At 45.6% G+C, this 20,785-nt stretch overlaps 1 protein-coding gene across 2 annotated transcripts in view; it reads right to left on the reverse strand.

The window, feature by feature from the left end:
• TMEM266 (transmembrane protein 266) overlaps positions 1-20,785 on the reverse strand; it is a 133,275-nt gene that overhangs the window by 11,235 nt on the left and 101,255 nt on the right. For both annotated transcript variants that reach the window (XM_082386990.1, XM_082386989.1), the window contains one exon: positions 17,027-17,216. In XM_082386990.1, coding sequence (XP_082243116.1) covers positions 17,027-17,216 — 190 coding nt within the window. The remainder of the gene's footprint in view (positions 1-17,026; positions 17,217-20,785) is intronic.

Consider the following 20,785-nt stretch of genomic DNA (forward strand, 5'->3'; position numbering starts at 1 on the left):
ATTCTTCAGTATATGCAAATCAATCGATGTGATACACCATATTAACAAACTGAAGAATTAAAACCATATGATCATCTCAATAGATGCAGTAAAAGCTTTTGACAAAATTCAACACCCGTATATGATAAAAACTCTCCAGAAAGTGGGCATAGAGGGAACCTATCTCAACATAATAAAGGCCATATATGACAAACCCACAGCAAACATCATTCTCAATGGTGAAAAACTGAAAGCATTTCCTCCAAGATCAAGAACAAGACAAGGATGTCCACTCTCACCACAAGTATTCAACATAGTTTTGGAAGTCCTAGCCACAGTAATCAGAGAAGAAAAAGAAATAAAAGGAATATAAATTGGAAAAGAAGTAAAACTGTCACTGTTTGCAGATGACGTGATACTATACATAGATAATCCTAAAGATGGCACCAGAAAACTACTAGAGCTAATCAATAAATTTGGTAAAGTTGCAGGATACAAAATTAATGCACAGAAATCTCTTGCATTCCTGTACACTAACAATGAAAGATCAGAAAGAAAAATTAAGGAAACACTCCCATTTACCATTGAAACAAAAAGAATAAAATACCTAGGAATAAACCTACCTAAGGAGGTAAAAGACCTATACTCAGAAAACTATAAGACACTGATGAAAGAAATCAAAGATGACACAAACATATGGAGAGACATACCATGTTCTTGGATTGGAAGAATCAATATTGTGAAAATGACTATACTACCCAAAGCAATTTACAGATTCAGTGCAATCCCTATCAAATTACCAATGGCATTTTTTACAGAACTAGAACAAAAAAACCTTAAAATTTGTATGGAGACACAAAAGACCCCAAATAGCCAAAGCAATATTGAGGAAAAAAAACAGAGCTGGAGGAATCAGACTCCCTGACTTCAGACTATAGTACAAAGCTACAGTAATCAAGACAATATGGTACTGGCAAAAAACAGAAATATAGATCAATGGAACAAGATAGAAACCCCAGAGATAAACCCACGCACCTACGGCCAACTAATCTATGACAAAGGAGGCAAGGATATACAATGGAGAAAAGACAGTCTATTCAGTAAGTGGTGCTCTGAGAACTGGGCAGCTACATGTAAAAGAATGAAGTTAGAACACTCCCTAACACCATACACAAAAATGAACTCCAAATGGATTAAAGACCTAAGTGTAAGACTGGACACTATAAAACTCTTAGAGGAAACCATAGGAAGAACACTCTTTGACATAAATCACAGCAAGATCTTTTTTGATCCACCTCCTAGAGTAATGGATATAAAAACAAAAATAAACAAATGGGACCTAATGAAATTTAAAAGCTTTTGCATGGCAAAGGAAACTATAAACAAGATGAAAAGACAGCCCTCAGAATGGGAGAAAATATTTGCAAATGAATCAATGGACAAAGGATTAATCTCCAAAATATATAAGCAGCTCATGCAGCTCAGTATTAAAAAAACAAACAACCCAATCAAAAATGGGCAGAAGACCTAAATAGACATTTCTCCAAAGAAGACATACAGATGGCCAAGAGGCACATGAAAAGCTGCTCAAACATCACTAATTATTAGAGAAATGCAAATCAAAACTACAGTGAGGTATCACCTCACACTGGTCAGAATGGGCATCATCAGAAAATCTACAAACAACAAATCCTGGGGACGGTGTGGAGAAAAGGGAACCCTCTTGCACTGTTGGTGGGAATGTAAATTGATACAGCCACTATGGAGAACAGTATGGAGGTTCCTTAAAAACTAAAAATAGAATTACCATATGATCCAGCAATCCCACTACTGGGCATATACCCTAAGAAAACCATAATTCAAAAAGACACATGCACCCCAACCTTTACCGCAGCACTATTTACAATAGCCAGGTCATGGAAGCAACCTAAATGCCCATCAACAGACAAACGGTTAAAGAAGATGTAGTACATATATACAATGGAATATTACTCAGCCATATAAAGGAAAGAAATTGGGTCAATTGTAGAGATGTGGATGGACCTAGAGACTGTCATACAGTGTGAAGTAAGTCAGAAAGAGAAAAACAAATATTGTATATTAATGCATATATGTGGAATCTAGAAAAATGGTACAGATGAACCAGTTTGCAAGGCAGAAATAGAGACACAGACGTAGAGAACAAATGTATGGACACCAAGTGGGGGAAAGCGGGGAGAGAGGGTGGTGGTGGGATGAATTGGGAGATTGGGATTGACACATATACACTAATATGTATAAAATAGATAACTAATAAGAACCTGCTGTATAAAAAATTAAAATCAAATAAGAGTCAAAAAAAAAAAAAGACTTGAATGTAAAACCTGAAACCATAAAACTCCTAGAAGAAAATATAGGCAGTAGGTAAACTCCTTGACATTGGTCTTGGCAATGCATTTTTGGATTTGACACTAAAAGCAAAAGGAACAAAAGCAAAAATAACTGGGACTATACCAGATTAAAAAGTTTCTGCACGGGAAAGGAAACCATCAACAAAATGAAAGGCAACCTACCAAATGGGAGAAAATATTCACAAATCATATCTGATAAGAGTTAATATCCAAAATATATAAAGAACTCATACAACTCAATAGCAAAAAAAACAAACAATCCAATTAAAAAATGGATCTGAATAGACATATTCCCAAAGAAGACATACAATAGGGCAAAGGTACATGAAAAGGTGCTCAACTTCACTAATCATCAGGGAAATGTAAATCAGAACCACAGTGAGATATCACCTCACACTTGTTAGAATGGCTATTATCAAAAGGACAAGAGATAACAAGTGTTGGCGAGAAGACAGATAAAAGGGAACCCAAGTACACTGTTAGTGGGAATCTAAATTGGTGTAGCCACTGTGGAAAACAGTATGGAGGCTCCTCAAAAAACTAAGAACTACCATATGATCCAGCAATTCTACTCCTGGGTATATATCTGAAGAAAAAAACACTAATTTGAAAAGATACATGCACCCCAATGTACATAGCAGCATTATTTATAATAGCCAAGATATGGAAACAACCTAAGTGTCCATCAATAGATGAATGGATAAAGAAGATGTGATATATACATATACATACATACACGCACATATACATACAATGGAATGTTATTCATCCGTAAAAAAGAATGAAATCTTGCCATTTGCAACAAACTGGATGGACCAGAGGGCATTATGCTTAAGTGAAATAAGTCAGACAAAGACAAGGTGTGATCTCACTTTTATGTGGAATCTAAAAACAAAACAGGAGGACCTTCAAGATGGCGGAGGAATAAGACGTGGAGATCACCTTCCTCCCCACAAATACATCAAAAACACATCTACATGCGGAATAACTGCTACAGAATACCTACTGAATGCTGGCAGAAGACCTCAGACTTCCCAAAGGCAAGATACTCCCCACATACCTGGGTAGGGCAAAAGAAAAAAGGAAAAACAGAGAGAAAAGAATAGGGATGGGACCTGCACCTCAGGGAGGGAGCTGTGAAGGAGGAAAAGTTTCCACGCACTAGGAAGCCCCTTCACTGGTGGAAATGGGGGGTGGGCAGGGGGAAGCTTCAGAGCCACGGAGGAGAGCACAGCAAGAGGGGTGCAGAGGGCAAAGCGGAGAGATTCCTGCACAGAGGATCGCTGCCGACCAGCACTCATCAGCCTGAGAGGCTTGTCTGCTCACTCACCGGGGCGGGTGAGGGCTGGGAGCTGAGGCTTAGGCTTCAGATGTCAGATCCCAGGGAGTGGACTGGGGTTGGCTGCATGAACACAGCCCGAAGGGGGCTAGTGCGCCACAGCTAGCCGGGAGGGAGTCTGGGAAAAAGTCTGGAACTGCCTAAGAGTCAAGAGACCATTGTTTCGGGGTGTGCGAGGAGAGGAGATTCAGAGCACCACCTAAATGAGTTTGAGAGATGGTCACAAGCCACGGCTATCAGTGTGGACACCAGAGGCGGGCATGAAACGCTAAGGCTGCTGCTGCAGCCACCAAGAATCCTGTGTGCAAGCACAGGTCACTATCCACACCTCCCCTCCTGGGAGCCTGTGCAGCCTGCCACTGCCAGGGTCCCGTGATCCAGGGACAACTTCCCCAGGAGGACACATGGCACGCCCCAGGCCATTGCAATGTCACACCAGCCTCTGCGGCCACAGGCTCAGCTCACATTCTGAACCCCTCCCTCCCGCCGGCCTGAGTGAGCCAGAGCCCCCTAATCAGCCGTTCCTTTAACCCCCTCCTGTCTGGGCGAAGAACAAACACCAGAGGGCGACCTAAATACAGAGGAAGGGCCAAATCCAAAGCTGACCCCCAGGAGCTGTGCGAACAAAGAAGAGAAATGGAAATTTCTCTGTGCAGCCTCAGGAGCAGCGGATTAAATCTCCACAATCAACCTGATGTACCGTGCATCTGTGGAATACCTGAATAGACAAAGAATCATCCCAAAATTGAGGCGGTGGACTTTGGGCGCAACTGTAGACTTAGGATTTGCTGTATGTGAGAGACTACTAACTGATTTTTGTGTTTATCTTAGTATAGTTTTTATCACTTGTTATCACTGGTGGATTTGTTTATTGGTTTGGTTGCTCTCTTTTTTTTATTACTTTAAAATTTTTTTTTATTTTAATAACTTTTTTTATTTTAATTTTTTAATTTTTCTTCCTTTCGTTTTTTTCTCCCTTCTCTTCTGAGCCGTGTGGCTGACAGGGTCTTGGTGCTCCGGCCGGGTGTCAGGCCTGAGCCTCTGAGGTGGGAGAGCCAAGTTCAGGACATTAGATCACCAGAGACCGCCCGTTCCCATGTAATATCAATCAGTGAGATCTCTCCCAGATATCTCCGTCTCAACGCTAAGACCCAGCTCCACTCAATGACCAGCAAGCTCCAGTGCTGGACACCCCATGCCAAACAATAAGCAAGACAGGAACACAACCCCATCCATTAGCAGACAGGCTGCCTAAAATCATAATAAGTTCACAGATACCCCAAAACACATCACCGGATGTGGTCCTACCCACCAGAAAGACAAGATCCAGCCTCATCCACCAGAACACAGGCACCAGTCCCCTCCACCAGGAAGCCTACACAACCCACTGAACCAACCTTACCCACTGGGGGCAGACACCAAAAACAACAGGAATGGGCTTCCCTGGTGGCGCAGTGGTTGAGAATCTGCCTGCCAATGCAGGGGACATGGGTTCGAGCCCTGGTCTGGGAAGATCCCACATGCCACGGAGCAACTAGGCCCATGAGCCACAATTACCGACCCTGCGCGTCTGGAGCCTGTGCTCCGCAACAAGAGAGGCCGCGATAGTGAGAGGCCCGCGCACCGCGACGAAGAGTGGCCCCCACTTGCCGCAACTAGAGAAAGCCCTCGCACAGAAACGAAGACCCAACACAGCCATAAATAAATAAATAAACCCAAAGTTTAAAAAAAAAAAAAAGAATTATCTCTAAAAACAAAAAAAACAAAAAAAAACAGGAACTACAAACTTGCAGCCTTCAAAAAGGAGACCCCAATCACAGTAAGTTAAGCAAAATGAGAAGACAGAGAAATATGCAGCAGATGAAGGAGCAAGGTAAAAACCCACTAGACCAAACAAATGAAGAGGAAATAGGCAGTCTACCTGAAAAAGAATTCAGAGTAATGATAGTAAAGATGATCCAAAATCTTGGAAACAGAATGGAGACAATACAAGAAACATTTAACAAGGACCTAGAAGAACTGAAGAGCAAAAAAACAATGATGAACAACACAATAAATGAAATTGTAAATTCCCTAGAAGGAATCAATAGCAGAATAATGGAGGCAGAAGAACGGATAAGTGACCTGGAAGATAAAATAGTGGAAATAACTACCGCAGAGCAGAGTAAAGAAAAAAGAATGAAAAGAATTGACGACAGTCTCAGAGACCTCTGGGACAACATTAAACGCACCAACATTCGAATTAGGGGTCCCAGAAGAAGAGAAAAAGAAAGGGATTGAGAAAATACTTGAAGAGCATATAGTTGAAAACTTCCCTAATATGGGAAAGCAAATAGTCAATCAAGTCCAGGAAGCACAGAGAGTCCCATACAGGATATATCCAAGGAGAAACATAGCAAGACACATGTTAATCAAACTATCAAAAATTAAATACGAAGAAAAAATATTAAAAGCAGCAAAGGAAAAGCAACAAATAACATAGAAGGGAATCCCCATAAGGTTAATAGCTGATCTTTCAGCAGAAACTCTTCAAGCCAGAAGGGAGTGGCAGGACATATTTAAAGTGATGAAAGGGAAAAAGCTACAACCAAGATTACTCTACCCAGCAAGGATCTCATTCAGATTCGATGGAGAAATTAAAAACTTTACAGACAAGCAAGAGCTAAGAGAATTCAGCACCACCAAACCAGCTTTAAAACAAATGCTAAAGGAACTTCTCTAGACAGGAAGCACAAGAGGAGGAAAAGACCTACAAAAACAAACCCAAAACAATTAAGAAAATGGTAATAGGAACATACATATCGATAAGTACCTTAAATGTAAATGGATTAAATGCTCCAACCAAAAGACGTAGACTGGCTGAATGGATACAAAAACAAGACCCATATATATGCTGTCTACAAGAGACCCACTTCAGACTCAGAGACACAAACAGACTGAAGAGAGGGGATGGACAAAGATATTCCATACAAATGGATATCAAAAGAAAGCTGGAGTAGCAATTCTCATATCAGACAAAATAGACATTAAAATAAAATAAAGACTATTACAAGAGACAAAGAAGGACACTACATAATGATCAAGAGATCAATCTAAGAAGAAGATATAACAATTGTAAATATTTATGCACCCAACATAGGAGCTCCTCAATTCATAAGGCAAATACTAACAGCCATAAAAGGGGAAATCGACAGTAACACAATCATAGTAGGGGACTTAAACACCCCAGTTTCACCAATTGACAGATCATCCAAAATGAAAATAAATAAGGAAACACAAGCTTTAAATGACACATTAAACAAGATGGACTTAATTGATATTTATAGGACATTCCATCTAAAAACAAGAGAATACACTTTCTTCTCAAGTGCTCAAGGAACATTCTTCCAGGATAGATCATATCTTGGGTCACAAATCAAGCCTCGGTAAATTTAAGAAAATTGAAATCGTATCAAGTATCCTTTCCGACCACAACACTATGAGACTAGATATCAATTACAGGAAAATTTCTGTAAAAAATACAAACACATGGAGGCTAAACAATACACTACTAAATAACCAAGAAATCACTGAAGAAATCAAAGAGGAAATCAAAAAATACTTAGAAACAAATGACAATGAAAACACAACGACCCAAAACCTATGGGATGCAGCAAAAGCAGTTCTAAGAGGGAAGTTTATAGCAATACAATCCTACCTCAAGAAACAAGAAAAATCTCAAATAAACAACCTAAGCTTACACCTAAAGCAATTAGAGAAAGAAGAACAAAAAAACCTGCAAAGTTAGCAGAAGGAAGAAATCATAAAAATCCAATTAAAAATAAATGAAAAAGAAATGAAGGAAATGATAGCAAAGATCAATAAAACTAAAAGCTGGTTCTTTGAGATGATAACAAAATTGATAAAACATTAGCTAGAGTCATCAAAAAAAAAAGGCAGAAGACTCAAATCAACAGTATTAGAAATGAAAAAGGAGACATAACAACTGACACTGCAGAAATACAAAGGATCATGAGAGATTACTATAAGCAACTATATGCCAATAAAATGGACAACCTGGAAAAAATGGATAAATTCTTAGAAAAGCAAAACCTTCTGAGACTGAACCAGGAAGAAATAGAAAATATAAACAGACCAATCACAAGCAATGAAATTGAAACTGTGATTAAAAATCTTCCAAGAAACAAAAGCCCAGGACCAGATGGCTTCACAGGCAAATTCTATCATATATTTAGAGAAGAGCTAACACCTATCCTCAAACTCTTCCAAAATATAGCAGAGGGAGGAACACTCTCAAACTCATTCTACGAGGACACCATCACCCTGATACCAAAACCAGACAAAGACGTCACAAAAAAAGAAAACTACAGGCAATATCACTGATGAACATAGATGCAAAAATCCTCAACAAAATACTAGCAAACAGAATCTAACAGCACATTAAAAGGATCATACGCCATGATCAAGTGGGGTTTATCCCAGGAATGCAAGGATTCTTCAGTATACACAAATCAATCAATGTCATACACCATACTAACAAACTGAAGGATAAAAACCATATGATAATCTCAATAAATGCAGAAAAAGCTTTTGACAAAATTCAACACCAATTTATGACAAAAACCCACCAGAAAGTAGGCAAAGAGGGAACGTACCTCCACATAATAAAGGCCATATATGAAAAACCCACAGCAAACACTGTCCTCAATGGTGAAAAATTGAAACCACTTCCACTAAGATAAGGAAAAAGACAAGGTTGCCCACCCTCACCACTATTATTCAACATAGTTTTGGAAGTTTTAGCCACAGCAATCAGAGAAGAAAGAGACATAAAAGGAACCCAAATCAGAAAAGAAGAAGTAAAACTGTCACTGTTTGCAGATGACATGATACTATACATAGAGAATCCTAAAGATGCTATCAGAAAACTACTAGAGCTAATCAATGAATTTGGTAGAGTAGCAGGGTACAAAATTAATGCACAGAAATCTCTTGCATTCCTATACACTAACGACGAAAAATCTGAAAGAGAAATTAAGGAAACACTCCCGTTTACCACTGCAACAAAAAGAATAAAGTACCTAGGAATAAACCTACCTAAGGAGACAAAAGACCTGTATGCAGAAAACTTTAAGACACTGATGAAAGTAATTAAAGATGATACAAACAGATGGAGAGATATACCATGTTCTTGGACTGGAAGAATCAACATTGTGAAAATGACTATAGTACGCAAAGCAATCTACAGATTCAATGCAACCCCTGTCAAACTACCAATGGCATTTTCCACAGAAGTAGAACAAAAAATTTCACAGTTTGTATGGAAACACAAAAGACCCTGAATAGCCAAAGCAATCTTGAGAAAGAAAAACGGAGCTGGAGGAATCAGGCTCCTGGACTTCAGACTGTACTACAAAGCTACAGTAATCAAAAAAGTATGGTACTGGCACAAAAACAGAAATATAGATCAATGGAACAGGATAGAAAGCCCAGAGATAAACCCACACACATATGGTCACCTTATCTTTGATAAAGGAGGCAAGAATATACAATGGAGAAAAGACAACCTCTTCAATAAGTGGTGCTGGGAAAACTGGACAGCTACATGTAAAAGAATGAAATTAGAATACTCCTTAACACCGTATACAAAAATAAACTCAAAATGGATTAAAGACCTAAATATAAGGTCAGACACTATAAAACTCTTAGAGGAAAACATAGGCAGAACGCTCTATGACATAAATCACAGCAAGATCTTTTTTGATCCACCTCCTAGAGTAATGGAAATAAAAACAAAAATAAACAAATGGGACCTCATGAAACTTAAAAGCTTTTGCACAGCAAAGGAAACCATAAAGAAGAAGAAAAGACAGCCCTCAGGATGGGAGAAAACAAAGCAGCTGACAAAGGATTAATCTCCAAAATATACAAGCAGCTCATGCAGCACAATATCAAAAAAACAAACAACCCAATCCAAAAATGGGCAGAAGACCTAAATAGACATTTCTCCAAAGATGATATACAGATTGCCACCAAACACATGAAAGGATGCTCAACATCCCTAATCATTAGAGAAATGCAAATCAAAACTACAATGAGGTATCACCTCACACCAGTCAGAATGGCCATCATCAAAAAATCTACAAACAATAAATGCTGGAGAGGATGTGGAGAAAAGGGAACCCTCTTGCACTGTTGGTGGGAATGTAAATTGATACAGCCACTATGGAGAACAGTATGGAGGTTCCTTAAAAAACTAAAACTAGAACTACCATACGACCCAGCAATCCCACTACTGGGCATATACCCTAAGAAAACCATAATTCAAAAAGAGTCATGTACCACAATGTTCATTGCAGCTCTATTTACAATAGCCAGGACATGGAAGCAACCTAAGTGTCCATCAACAGATGAATGGATAAAGAAGATGTGGCACATATATGCAATGGAATATTACTCAGCCATAAAAAGAAACGATTATTTGTAGTGAGGTGGATGGACCTAGAGACTGTCATACAGAGTGAAGTAAGTCAGAAAGAGAAAAACAAATACCGTATGCTAATACATATATATGGAATCTAAAAAAAAAAAAAAAAGGTTCTCACGAACCTATGGGCAGGAAAGGAATAAAGATGCAGACGTAGAGAATGGACTTGAGGACGGAGGAGGGGGAAGGGTAAGCTGGGATGAAGTGAGAGAGTGGCATGGACATATATAAACTACCAAATGTAAGATAGATAGCTAGTGGGAAGCAGCTGCATAGCACAGGGAGATCAGCTGAGTGCTTTGTGACCACCTAGAGGGGTGCGATAGGGAGGGTGGGAGAGAGATGTAAGAGGGAGGGGATATGGGGATATATGTATACATATAGCTGATTCACTTTGTTATAAAGCAGAAACTAACACACCATTGTAAAGCAATTATACACCAATAAAGATGTTAAAAAAAATAAAATAGAAAATAAAAACAGAGCCAAAACTAAAAAGGAACAGATACAGAGGACTGATTGGTGGTTCCCAGAGGCAGGGGTTGGGGGTGGGTGAAATGGGTGGGTGAAAGAGGTCAAAAGGTACAAACTTCTGGTTATAAAATAAATGTCATGGGGATATGATACAACATGGTCACTATAGTTAATATTGTATCTTATATTTGAAAGTTGCTAAGAGAATAAATCTTAAAAGTTCTCATCACAAGAAATAAAATTCTGTAACTATGTATAGTGATGGATGTTAACCAGGCTTATTGTGACTCTGCAGTATATACAAATATCGAATTATTACCTAGTATACCTGAAACTAATATGTCAATTATATATGTCAAATATACCTCACTGAAAGAAAAACAGCATTAAGAATTTCAAGAGAGTGACAGCAGAGCACTGAACCAAGTTTGAGGCCCTCGGTGACTGCATGGGTCACCCCACCATAAAGCCAGTCCTGCTCAGAGAGTTTGAGTAACTTGTTCAAGGCCAAGTTGAGATTCAAACCCAGCCCTGAGTCTTAAACCCATGTCCTTCCCTCAGTACCACCCACACCAGCTCTGCCCTGTCAGCTGCCTCGCTGCCCAGTTCTAGTTCTACAGCTCTGGGGCTCCCCGGGGTCCCCAATGCCCCCCATCAGGCACACACATGAGGAGGCCAGTGATGGCAGAAACCCCAACTTGCCTCCATTGGCACACAGGCCCCTCCTCTCCCAAGGTTAAACACTGGTGCCAGCTCTGCGGGCCTGGTGCACCTCTGGGGGAGTTTCTCTGAGCGCTGGTGTAGCATGGGGGGACGCCAAGCCTCACTGTGATATATGGTGAAAGCTGCGGCACTCCCACCAGGGGCTGTAATTCATCAGTTATGGGTGAGCTTCAAGACTAATAAATTTGGGAGGGAAGTATTAATGACTACACAGAGGCACTGTGAACTTGGCAGGCCCCAAAGCCTGCAACTTTGCCACCTGGGTTTTAAAAATGATTTGTGCTGGAGCGAGTTTAAACAGAAGCCGGTCAGCATTAGTCTGACTGTGACCCGCTGGCAACTGTTGAGACTGCAGGAGCCACTTCTCCTGCCCGGGCTGAGGCTGGCACTCCCGCCCTCCAGGGCTGCCATCCCCCCTGGAGCAAGGCCCTCTCCCGAGGGTCCTGAGACTTATCGCTGTTGTCTGCAGGTTAATCCCCAGATGGTCTGTGTACTAGTGTGATATGGTGAGCCTCAGGGCCCTCGCTGGCCTGAAGGTCATGGTGAGCAATGAACGTTGACCTTTCTCCATCTCCAGCGTGGCCCAGAGCGCCCCTAGCTTGTCTAGCCATAATTTCTAATGTCATGGAAATCCCTCCCTGGACACAGCTCCTGGTCAGAGAGAGATCAGCTGGGGTGCCCTGTCTCCCTGGCCCATCTGAGGCTGTGAATCATGCATGCCACTTGCTAGCCCCCCAGGCTTCTGCCCTCTGCCTCAGAGGCACTGCCTTTTCTATTGACAGCTCTGGGGGTTGGCCATCAAGTGGCAGACCAGGAATGCGCTGTGCTCTACTGAGTGGGCTGGGGCAGGCAGGTGGGCATCTAGAGAGCTGGGAGGTAGGGGGTGTCACAGAGACACCTGCTCCCAGGGGTGCATGTTTGCCATCTCTATGGGAGGCCTGCGTGCCTCGTTCAGACACGCCTCTAGTTTCCGGGAGGGTCAGCACAGACCCCATAACACCCTAGCTGGCACATGCAGCCAGTCACTTTCTCCCTTCTTATTCTGTGTCCCTCCACGTCCTCCTGGAAGTTGCTCACTATGGGGACTGCAGAGAGAGGAGGAACAGGGTGGAGAGGCAGGCGCTCAAAGCTTCATCGCACTAGAATGTGTGGGATTATTTTAAAGGCTTGGTTTGTTTGCAGACTCTCTGACCCCAGATCTTGACTCCCTGTGAATCCAAATGTGGCATCAGGTGTCCAGGGTCTGGAGGTCATTGGCCGGGGGATAGCGACAGCCACGCTGTTATCTCAAGAGCTCAGTCTCCTGATGAGAGAGACAGAGAGGTGCTGCAGAATGTGTGGCTGTACTGGAGGTGCTCAGCTGAGCTCAGGTGTTTCAAGGTGGGCTCAGCGGAAGACAGAACAGCACCGGGCGGGCTCAAGCACCAGGCGAGCAGCTGCCATGGGCAGAGCGAGGAGGCTGACCACTAGGGAGAGCGAGGAAGCGGCTCGCCCAGCTCACTCTGCTCCATCAGGAGGAAGGGCCTGTGAGGGACCAGGAGACTGTAAACCTGCTCCTTCCATCCTTGGAAAGCAAGACCAAGTGGGCAACAGTTGCCACTGACTTCCAGGAGAACCTTCAAAAAGAAGATTCTTATATTCTTATAGTTTTGTTATATTCTTTTATTCTGGATTCCACAAGCACCAGCATGGGGAGGTGAAAGCCAAGAGTGTGGTTTTTGGAGTGGGCTATTGCCAGATGCCCCCTGAGCTCCGAGAGAAAACCCAGGACTGCAGGACCCACAGGGAAACAAGTGATGTCCACAAGCCTTATTGTGTTCTTCGATCAGTTATGGGCTTGCAGATTACATTCCATGCAACGGACTTTAAGGGGAGCCTGCTGAGGGCCAGGCGCAGTGGGCCCCGAAGATAAAGTGTGGGAGTGACCTGGCACACTCGGGGCCTAGCGGGAGTTCGTATAAGGTCTCAAGAGAAGGGCGTGGTGACTGGGAGCTCACTCTGAGACAGGTTTTAAGGATGAAAAGAAGTTTGGCAGGCAGGCCTGTCCTGCCAGTGAACAACATGTGGAAAGGCTCAGAGACTTACTACTGCGCAGAACACTTCCCAAAGGCAAAGATGTTTCACTCGGCTAGAGTGAAAGTGAAGACAGAGTGAAGACTGGAAGGAGATGAGATGGCGGGGGTCGGGGGGGGTGGCCAGCCTGGGACAAGACCATCAAGGGTTTTATATGCCACCTGTTATGAGTTGAGTCATTGTGTCCTCCCCCTCAAAGTCATATGTTGAAATCCTAACCCCCAGTACCTCAGACTGTGATTTCCTAATTTGGAAATGTGATTGTTGCAGATATAATTAGTTAAGATGAGGCTAGACTTCCCTGGTGGTGCAGTGGTTAAGAATCCGCCTGCCAATGCAGGGGACACGGGTTCGAGCCCTGGTCCGGGAAGATCCCACATGCTGCGGAGCAACTAAGCCCGTGTGCCACAACTACTGAGCCTGTGCCCTAGAGCCCACGAGCCACAATTACTGAAGCCCGCACGCCTAGAGCCTGTGCTCCCCAACAAGAGAAGCCACCGCAATGAGAAGCCCGCGCACCGCAAGGAAGAGTAGCCCCCGCTCGCCACAACTAGAGAAAGCCCGCACGCAGCAACGAAGACCCAATGCAGCCAAAAGTAAATAAATAAATAAATGTATTAAAAAAAAAAAAAAGATGAGATCATACTGGAGTAGGGTGGGCCCCAGACCCAACATGACTAAGGTCCTTATAAAAAGGGAAATTTGGACACAGACATACACTGAGGGAGAACACCATGTGAAGAGAAGGCAGAGGTCAGAGTGATGCTTCTGCAAGCTAAGGAATGCCGAGGATTACCAGCAAAGCACCAGAAGCCGGGGGAGAGGCCTGAAACAGATGCTCCCTCACAGCCCTCAGAAGGAACCAACCCTACCAAGACCTTGATCTCAGACTTCCAGCCTCCAGAACTGTGAGACAGTAAACTTCTGTTGTTTAAGCCACCCAGTTTGCAGTACTTTGTTTCAGCAGCCCTAGCAGATACCAGCCAAAGTGTTAACTCAGGAAGTGACATGAAGGATTTATGAAAGATGACTGTGTGTGTGTAGGGGGGACAAAGGACTGAAGAGGGCACCTATGAGGGCAAAGCTGAGGTCAGGGAGCCAGGCGAGGTCCTGAGATAAGGAAGGCTGAACAAAGCAGATGGAAAAGGGGAATGTTTCACGATATATGTAGGCAGTAAAACCGGAAGGAATTGGTGATGAGTCAGGATCTACAAAGTCCTAGAAACCTGGAGTAAAGGCAGGAATCAAACAAGCTACAGCTGAACACAAATGAATGTCAAAATCCACACAGGGGGTACAGAAAGCGCGCTGCCCAAGTCTGGGCTGCAGGGACATGGGGCTCAACAGAGCCATGCGGGCCTGGGTCACCTGAGAGCTCAGGCCAGGCAGCCACCACAAGGCTCAGGAGCTTTCTGGCCTTGTCACAGGGGTCTTGGGTCCAGAAAAAAAGCAGGGGTGGCCCCTCGACACTCTGCCCTGGTCTTGCAGCTCCCCAAGAACTGTGTGACTGAAACACTGGAATGCTCAGGGAGGGGCAGGACAGCAAGAACTTGGAGAGCTTGTCCCCTGAGGACTGGTTGTGGGAGTGCAGGTGACAGTCTCTGGAGGAGAAAACACTCAGAGGCCAGTCTCCGAAAGGATATCTCAGCTGGGAGGGCACCCACCAGGCCTATATATAAAAGCTTCGTCCATGTGGGAGAGGTGGGTGCTGGGGGCGGACCTCAGCACAGCCTGAGGAAGAATTTTCTAACAGGCAGAGCCATTTGATGTTGGGTTGGCACTGGCTTCTCTGGGAGGTTCGGGGTACCTATTCTTAGAGGAAGGTAAAACTCTTGGCAGGCGTAATAGATGGGATTAGCATATCAGCTGAAGAGCTGGACTCAGAAGTCCTTCCCAGCCTCCAAATTCTATAGCTCTAAGGTTGGAAGGGCTCTCAAAAGATCATAATAGCAATCACCCCGCTCCCCAAAACCTGTTCACAGTGCCTTACAGCCTACAGAGCTTTCTCACATCCATCAGTTCCCCAGACTTCCTGTAAGGCAGACAGAGCTGGAGTGATGAGTCCACTTTGCAAAAGGGAACACTGAAGCCCCAAGTCACAGAGTCGGGGAGTGGCAGAGTCTGGAGCTCTGGCTTCCTGCTGCCCAACCTGCCCAGCCCTACCTGGCTGCCGCTGCCCTGGCAGGGAGCACACAGCATGCCAAGGCAAAGTGGGCCCCAGATCAAGCTGGAGTTTAGGATCCCACAGCCTCCCCCAGTTCCAAGCCCAGCACCTCCATTTCTTTTGTGTGACCCCATGAAATTCTCTCGACCTCTTTGGGTCTGAGTTTCCTCCTCCATATGAGAGAAAGGAGGTGGGAGGATGAAATGAAATCACACTGTAAAAAGCTTCTCTTGGAGGAGTTTGATGAATCTTAGTTCCCTTACCTTTGGGTAAAAAATGTGGACCCAAAAATGTATTCCAAATTATTAGGGGACATTGATACTTTTAAAAATATCTTGGTAAAGTGAAGAAATCCCTTAACCATCATTTTAGTGATAACATTTTCAGGTGCAAGTTGGGGCAGGGAGGACTCAGACATGAGCGTTCATGTTCAGGCTCCCAGGATTCCCCCGGGGCTCCAGCAAGACCACAGATCTCCCCTGCTGTGCCCCCTGAGCCGAGGCTGATTCCTGGCCTGAGCCCATGAGAACACAGTCTCTCCAAACCTCCCAAAGGCCCAAACCGGACACAGCTGCATCACCAGGTGAGGGTATTTTCACCCCCAATCACGAAATAATACCACCTGACATTTGCAGGACTACTTTGCAATTCTGGAAGCCACTTTCACCTGCTTCCTGGAGCCTCACAACAACCCTGTGAGGAAAGCTCAGCATTGTTCCCATTTGACAGCTAGTAAAACCAAGACCCAGAAAGGTTATTTCCCCTCTACAAGGTGACACAGCTGGTCTTCTACAGAGTATTCTGCCCTAGGGTATGGCCGGCACTCCCATCTCCACCAACATCACCTGCCCATCAATTTACTACCATCCCCAAAGCATAGGTTCTGGGTTGTTCTGGGCCCCAGGCCTGGACCTACTATCTGGGCCTTAGTGGGCTGGGCAGTCCAGTAGGAAAGTCCTAGGCATCTGGCTGGAAGCCTAGCTCTGCCATTTATTAGTGAGGCACCTTTGGACAACTTTTCTGGGTCGCAGTTCCTTCATCCATAAAGTAGGAAAGTCAAGCCTCCTGCAGGCGGTTACCACGAGGACTGGGGAAATAGTGCACGCAAAGCAGCCAGTGGCCCACAGGCATGAAATGAGCACACGCCACTGAGATCATGTCGAGGTCGGGTCAAGGGAGCTTACCTGAACGCTTTCTCCGATGCTCAGAAAGGTAGTCCCGGGGGCACTGATCTGAGGGTCACCACCACCGCCACTGCCACAATCGTGGGCCGAGATGGGGGCACAGTCCTGCCAGGAGGCGTGCTCCAACTCCGGGAAGCTGTGCACAGAGCCCTAGGGCGGGGGTGGGGACGGGGCTCCCCACGACGGGACTGGGGAGGCCGCGGGCGGGCTCACCTTGCGCGGGCTGCAGCTCCTCCACGACGCTCTCGTCCGCGGTCTCCTCGGCCCACGTGCCGGCCTCCACCACCTTGTAGCGGCTGCGCGGCTGGCTGAGCACGTGAGGGGCCTGCAGCGCCGCCTCGCGCTCGGCCGCCAGGTCCAAGTCCTGCTGCGCCAGGTGCGCCCGCAGCTGCCGGATCTCAAACTGCAAGAAAGAGCGGGGCGGTGGGTGGCGGGCAGCACAGGGGCGGGGTGGGGGGCGTGGACCCGGCCCGAGCCCAACGTCTGGGCGCTTTGCTCTTGGGGGAGCGGGGTTGGAATGGGCTGAGCATCCAAAGGGTGGAGGGGGTGTTCCTTACAAATCTCCCGAGGACACTAGTCGTAAGAGTCTCTGACGTTTCTGGAGCCTTTTCCGAGTAATAAAAAACATGTTCCTGTGTCTCACCTCGGATACTGTGTAGTCTGGCCCCATAGTGAAGACAAGACGGCCGTGAGAGGAAGCACAGCCGTGGTTTTTGGGAAGAGCATCGGAGGAAGAGGACTCAGGGAACGGGATTTGTTCTAGTTACTTGCCTAAACGTGCCACCCAAGAGCCTTATTCTGGTGTCCCACACTGATGATTAGTGGAAGACGGGAAACCCCGCAATATCCAGGGTCAGTGTAACTAGCCGGTGGGAGCCCATCGTGGCTTACTGGGCTGTGCCTGACCCATCTGTCTTCCAGCAACGCCCATATCCCCTCTTCTAGGAGGTGTTCCGAGGGCTGGCCAGACTAGACTGGAGTCTAGTTCCAACCCTGCGGCTTACTGCCATGTGTCCTTGGTTTCCTTATCTGTAAAATAGGGGTTATCACTCCACAGAGCTCTCTGAGGACTTGAGGGCTTCATAAAGGCTTTGTAAAAAGCTGCACACATTTTTATTTTGGTTTCATTTTTTGTTGTTGTTGGGGAAGGTTTCCTAGAGAGGCTTCCAGATGCCTCTTGAGTTTGTGGGTGGGACGGCTGTTCACACTCGGGGGCCTCCCTGGGCCATCTGGGTGAAGGCAAAGTTTGGGTCTGACACTGAAGGGCCTGGCTGTGGGCTCAGGAGGAAGGAGATCTTTCACTGCCACCTAGTGTTCCAAACACACATTGCATCGCTTTTGCATAACCCCACAACCTCCAGTCAAACCCCCAAAGGCCTGAAGCAGGGAGGCGGGTGGAGGAGTCCCAGGGAGTCTCCGGGCCTGAGCTCCCTACCTAGGAGATTACCTACTTGCCCATGATCCCAATCTCCAGCCCTGGCCCCTCCCTGCAATGTCAGATCACACCTCCAACTGTCTACCTGACAGCAACACAGAATTGGGTCACAGGTGTCACAAACTCAACCTAAACAGGACTCTTCACTCTATCCCCACACCTGCTCCTCAGGTGTTTTCATCTCATTTTAGTTGTATCTAAAAAAATGCAATCTCCTCCCTTGCTTCCGCACTTTCCCTTATCCTTGCCATCCAATCTGCCCTCAAGTCCAGCTCCCTAAGTGCTACCCCAAGCCTGCCCACCTCCCTCCACCTCCACTGCCAGCTCTCACCTGGATGATGGCAGCCCTACAGCCCTCTACCGTCCATTCGCCAACAGGGGTCAGAGGGATTCTCGTAAACCTAGATCAGATCATGTCACCCCCTTGTCCATAGACCTCGGGTGGGAGAAAACCTAAACTTTTACCCTTGGCTTACATAACAGGTGCATGTTCTGGCTCTGCTTACCTGGTCCACTTCATCTCATTCTTTCTCCCTTTACCTCCTGCTGTGACACAGGCCTTCTCGTCATTCCTTAAACACACTAAGTGTGTGTTGGTCTCAGGGTCACTTTCCCAGGGACCTCTGGTCCCATATCACATGGCTGGCTCCCCCTCTTGGAGGCCTTCCCCGACCCCTGACCTAAGGCAGCCACCCAGGCACTCCATCACATCACTCTGTTTGAATTCTCTACATTGCACTTAGCACCTTCTGATATTTTTATTTTAATGTTTTATTATTTTTCTTTTGACAAAAGTGAAACACACAGTTGAAGCATTCACTAACACTAGGGTGGCCAGGCAGCAAACTGGCATCAGGGCCACTTCCCAATGTCAGTGTTCACAAATTTTGTCTCTGGGAACACTCAGGTTTTCCCAGAGTTCATCAGCCTCCTGCCTGAGGACACACCTCTGGCTGTCTCTGTGCTGGGAGCAGGGCAGGGAAATGGGGCAGAGGGTCCAGCCATTAGATGAAAGGACTTTCACCTAATCCTCATTTTCAGCCCTGCACCTCTCCCCAGGCCTCTGCCTCCCCCAGTGCCCACCTGCAGAGCCCTCTGGTTCAATATCTCCAGAGGACGAACCTCTTGCATCTTGTATGATGGGGGAGTGTGGTCTCCTGGCTGTGCAGAATTTGGGAGGGGACGTGGAGGGTTCAAATATTATGTGTACAGACTTCTAGCCAACCCCTCTCCCCTGTGGTCAGCTTCACGTTCACCCCATTCCTCCCAAACTCTCAAGGGTACTGACGGGGGAATTAGCCCATTTCCCTCACTATCCACCTCTTTAGACACTTTAGTTATAGATTCTCCACTCTGCTAAATCACTCTCCATTTCCCTAAATCCACTGAAATCTGTATCCTCTTTGTCCTGATGGACAGGACTTAAAGAGTTTAATTCTTATGTGTTTATGATTTTTTTCTTTACTATCATCTCAGTGGAGTTTGGGGAAGGAGATCAGATAAATACGTGTGGTCGGTCACTTCAGCTGCAGTAGTGTGCTGGTATAGAAAAAAAGAGGTCTGATTTATAGTACATGCTAATCTCTGGTATAAATACTCCCACCATGGCCAATTTCAAACTACCAACATGATGTCATGCAGAATTGTGAAGAAACGTGCACAGCTGGCTCTCACGAGTCAGTGAGAGCTCCAGCACACCACTGCCACCCTCACCCCTCTGTAAGAGCAGGGATATAGAATATAATCTATATAAGAATAGAATATAGAATATAATCTCTGTAGGAGCAGGGATCTTGCCTGTTTTGTTGCTTGGTACACAGAAGGCACTAGGTAAATACTGCTGAATGAATCAATAAATCAATGTGTGAAACTAGTCAGCTTTGCCCAGCTTTTTTCTGTGGTTTCAGGCTGAGCCCTAACTCCAGCCACAAATTGGGCCCCAACCTTAACCCAAAGCTGAGGCAAAGCCTGGGCCCCAACACTGAGCCCCGAGCTTGGTCACACATTGAGTCCCGACCCAAGTCACATACTAAGACCACATCCTGATCACACACTGGGCCCTAACTCTGGTCTCAGACTAGGCTCACACCTGGATCTCAACAACCCAGTACTCGAATGGGGCCACTGGTCTCAGAAAGTGAGAAAGCGAGGCTAGCTTATTATAGAGTGGCCTTCTGTGCAGGGGGAGAGGGCTCGAGCCGCCCTTCTCGCAGCAAGGTCTCAGAAGTCACGTAGGGCCCATTAGGCAACCCTCCTTAGCTCTGCTGGGGCTGGGAGCCCCTCCTGCCCAGGCTGATCTGAACCTCCCATGGGCATACCCAGCCCACTTTCTCCAAGGCCGCTCATCAGGGCCGGCAGCCCTAGCTAATGGCCTCCTAGGCCACTCTGAACAGATGCATTATTGATAACTTGTAATTGATACAGAGCTGCCCATGAGTGTCCCACTGGAATTCAGTCCAGACGCCAGAGGCCAGGGTTTGTCCAGCCCCAAGCCCACATGTGCAGACATAGGCATGTACACTGAAATAAGTTTTAGG

The sequence above is a fragment of the Balaenoptera borealis genome, assembly GCF_965194805.1.
Source record: "Balaenoptera borealis genome assembly, chromosome: 3".
Classification (NCBI taxonomy): Eukaryota; Metazoa; Chordata; class Mammalia; order Artiodactyla; family Balaenopteridae; genus Balaenoptera; species Balaenoptera borealis.